Source organism: Notothenia coriiceps, unplaced genomic scaffold (genome assembly GCF_000735185.1).
Source record: "Notothenia coriiceps isolate Sejong01 unplaced genomic scaffold, NC01 NC01_scaffold00027404, whole genome shotgun sequence".
Taxonomy (NCBI): Eukaryota; Metazoa; Chordata; class Actinopteri; order Perciformes; family Nototheniidae; genus Notothenia; species Notothenia coriiceps.
This window is the reverse complement of record NW_011360105.1, coordinates 1-3,297: the sequence shown is the minus strand read 5'-3', so window position 1 is coordinate 3,297 and position 3,297 is coordinate 1. Positions and strand designations below refer to the sequence as shown.

Genomic DNA, 3,297 nt, shown 5'->3' with positions numbered 1-3,297 from the left:
TTTTTGTATTGGTTTTTCAGTTGAACTATACTTAAAGTTCAGGGTAATCAACTGTTAAAAACATATTGTTCACATTTTCTTTTCAATAAATGGATGTTTTCAAAGTAAATGGATAATCGTTTTTAATAATCGTGATATCAATTATTGACAAAAATAATCGTGATTATGATTTTTGCCATAATCGCACAGCCCTAGCTTAGTCTAGATCTGAAGTAGTTTTTTTTTAGGTTCATTTAACTTCCCTTCTGGCAGTCAGGGTTCCCGCGGGGTCTTAAAAAGTCTTACATTTGATCATCAGAATTTCAGTCCTTAACAAGTCTTAAATATGATTTAGAAGGTCTTAAAAATGATCGGATTTGAAAGGTACTTCTGTTGCGATCGTGTCTAAATGTGTTTTGAGGGAAATGTCCGGGCTGCAAAGTAACCAGTACGGTAAGAGCCTTTCAGTTCCCTCCAACAATTTGTATTGAAATAAATCAACATGGAACCAGTAATCACTAACTTTGTTTCCCCCGGCCCCTTATCGGAGAACACCCAGCTAAAGTCTTACATTTGAGTTGGTGAAACCTGCAGGAACCCTGGGCAGATCATTACTGATTTCCCTCTCCTTCTTCTCCTGTAGTCTCCAGAAGCCCTCAGGCCTTATGACGCCCCCTGCTGTCTGGTCGCTGCAGGTGAAACCTCAACGTCCCTCCGCCCTCCCGACCCCCGTGAAACGCAGGATGTCCTCCATCCCCACGCCCACCACCAAGAGCCGGGCCAGCAGACCGCCGTCCAACCCCGGCTCTGACCCCGCCCACACACCCTCCTCCACCAGGAGGGACAGGAGCTGCTGGTAAGGCTGCCGTTGACCAATAGGAAGACCCCTTGTTTTATTTATATATATATATATATGCCGAAACATTAAATATCTTCGGACTCACTCAGTTGTTTGTTTTGGTTTCTGTAGCCTCGCCCCCGTGGAGATGCAGGAGGCGGAGCCTGTTGAAATGCCCGTCATCCAGCCCTTTTGCCTGGATGAGGAGGAGGAGGAGCTTCCTGCTGCCCTGCCCACCAGCTCACCACAGCCCGACCAATCAGAGAGCACAGAGGCTGGAGCACCGAGTCAGGGCCAATCAGAGAGCACAGAGACTGGAGCACCGAGTCAGGGCCAATCAGAGGGCACAGAGGCTGGAGCACTGAGTCAGGGCCAATCAGAGAGCACAGAGACTGCAGCACCCAGTGAGAGCCAATCAGAGTGTACAGTTCCTGCAGCACAGAGTCACAGCCAATCAGAGAGCACAGTTCCTGCAGCACAGAGTCACAGCCAATCAGAGAGCACAGTTCCTGCAGCACCAAGTGAGAGCCAATCGGAGCCAAGCAGGAACCTGATCGAACCTGAAACTAAAGAGGAGAGCCACCACAAGACACAGGAGGTCAGAGGTCACGCAAAAATAAAAACACACACCTCACATAACTCAACATTTCTCCTGTTTTCATCTGTATCTGTATTTATTTGTGCCTTTTGTGTGGCAACCAATGAGTGTCTGAGAGTTCACTTCACTTCTTGTTTCTCTCCTCAGTTTCTCCTCCTGGATCTCCCCGCTCCGACGCTGCTCCCTCAGGAGAAGATGCTCATCGACCTGAGCAACACCCCCGAGCTGATCCGCACCAGCAGCAAGTCCTGCTCCAGCTCTCAGGTACTCACACGTTACCTTTAGCTGACGCTTATCCAAAGAGACTCCCAATCTTCAACCATGAAGAAACAAACTCTAAGCAAGACACATGTGCAGGAACATGTCCTCTCTATGAGCCCAACTCGATTAAGTGCTACTCCGACAAATCCCTTTACAATATTATATCCACAAACACAAAACCTATAATGTAAACATATTACACACACATGACATTTAGGGCCTTGGGCCTCATGACAACAGAGCAGCTGCAAACACCTAGCTATAAATAGTAAAACCAGAGAATCTGATTAGCCTGCTGTGTTTTCTTTTTTAGATATATGTGTTTGAGTTGTATAAATAAATAAAAACTGAAATAAAATAACCTAAGAAGCGACCGTTTGAGTCGTAAAACAAAGTCATTTTAAAGGATTTTGTGTGCGTTACTTTAACTTCTGTGTGGTTTAAAAAAACACCCGGCACAAATTATTCTTTTGTTTTTAAATATCTCTTCATGGGAGCTTTAATAATAAAATCTTTATTTGTATATATTTCACTTGCAGTTCAAAGTGTAGACGGTAGAATCTCCTAAAATACTCACAGAATATATCACATAAAATACAGTTACAAGTACAAGACATAAAACAAACTTCAAAATAGCAAAGAATATTCATAATATCAGGGTGTCTGCGGGGTCTTAAAAAGTATTAAAAGTAGATAAATCAATTTAGTGAAAATTAAGGCTATTAAACGGCATTTTCCAAGGTATTACATTTTGTAGCTTGTTTTCAATAAGTATATAAATGGTCCAAAGAGGTTGTATTCTACAGTCTGCCTGAATGTAATCATTGCGTAGGTGTGTAGTGTGATTCTGTGTAGTTTATTTATGGCATCCCGTTGGATTTGACGTGATCTGAACAGAACATCGCACGCTGACTGCTTGATAGCGCGCAAAGGTCCGTTTACGCCGGTTGCTAAGCAACATCGTTATGGGGAAATGCAAGTCTGTGTCCAAATGGTTGAAAGATAAGGAGGAAGGACAATCAATACTGTATATAGTCAATGTGAGGTAAAGTGTGTCGCCAAGGTAACCGGTTAGAACTCCAAGTGGAGATGAGGTCTAAAGATTAGGGCTGTCAAACGATTACAAATTTTAATCAGATTAATCACAGCTTAAAAATGAAAGAATCATGATTAATCACCAGTCTTCGGTATTTCCAGACAAGTGGCTACTGAAATCAATCTTACTAACTGCTGTCTGTGCAATTCTCGGCGCGAGTAGGCGGACTTTATTTAGCTTACTTTAACATCATTTTTCATGGTGGGGCTAAGACATTTCTAGGCATGGCTGTAGCCCACCCCAGCCATACCCTGGCGCTGCCACTGGTGGGATGTATGGGGTGGGCCATTCTGCACATGCAATAAATGCATTAAATATTTTTAACACAATTAATTCAAAAAATTAATGACCGCCGTTAACGCGATCATTTTGACAGCATTACTTAAAATGTATGGAAAAGGTCTTAAAAGGTTTTACATTTGACTTCAGGATTCCTGCGTATACCCTGGATAGGTACAACGATAAAAATGGTGCAAATTCAACAAAGTCAGGTGACCGGTTAAAGTGCAGCAGAAAGCAGGAGTT

General features: G+C 43.0%; 1 protein-coding gene across 2 annotated transcripts; it reads left to right on the top strand.

The window, feature by feature from the left end:
* The first annotated feature begins 626 nt into the window (after window positions 1-626).
* Window positions 627-1,706, top strand: LOC104957575 (putative uncharacterized protein DDB_G0290521). Of its 2 annotated transcripts, XM_010785218.1 has the most exons (4): window positions 627-835; window positions 950-1,260; window positions 1,294-1,415; window positions 1,563-1,706. In XM_010785218.1, the coding sequence occupies exons 1-4, from the start codon at window positions 645-647 to the stop codon at window positions 1,698-1,700; spliced, it is 762 nt and encodes a 253-aa protein (XP_010783520.1). In that variant the 5' UTR covers window positions 627-644; the 3' UTR covers window positions 1,701-1,706. The 2 variants fall into 2 exon arrangements, with proteins under 2 accessions (XP_010783520.1, XP_010783519.1); XM_010785217.1 differs by having other exon boundaries at window positions 950-1,415.
* Window positions 1,707-3,297: the final 1,591 nt, after the last annotated feature.

What these genes read in the sequence shown, in the direction of transcription:
- LOC104957575 (XM_010785217.1), top strand. Translation starts at nt 645, where the DNA reads ATGACGCCCCCTGCTGTCTGGTCGCTGCAGGTGAAACCTCAACGTCCC. An exon ending in AGGAGGGACAGGAGCTGCTG is followed by an intron (nt 836 to 949) that starts GTAAGGCTGCCG and finishes TGGTTTCTGTAG; the next exon opens with CCTCGCCCCCGTGGAGATGC. An exon ending in GCCACCACAAGACACAGGAG is followed by an intron (nt 1,416 to 1,562) that starts GTCAGAGGTCAC and finishes TTCTCTCCTCAG; the next exon opens with TTTCTCCTCCTGGATCTCCC.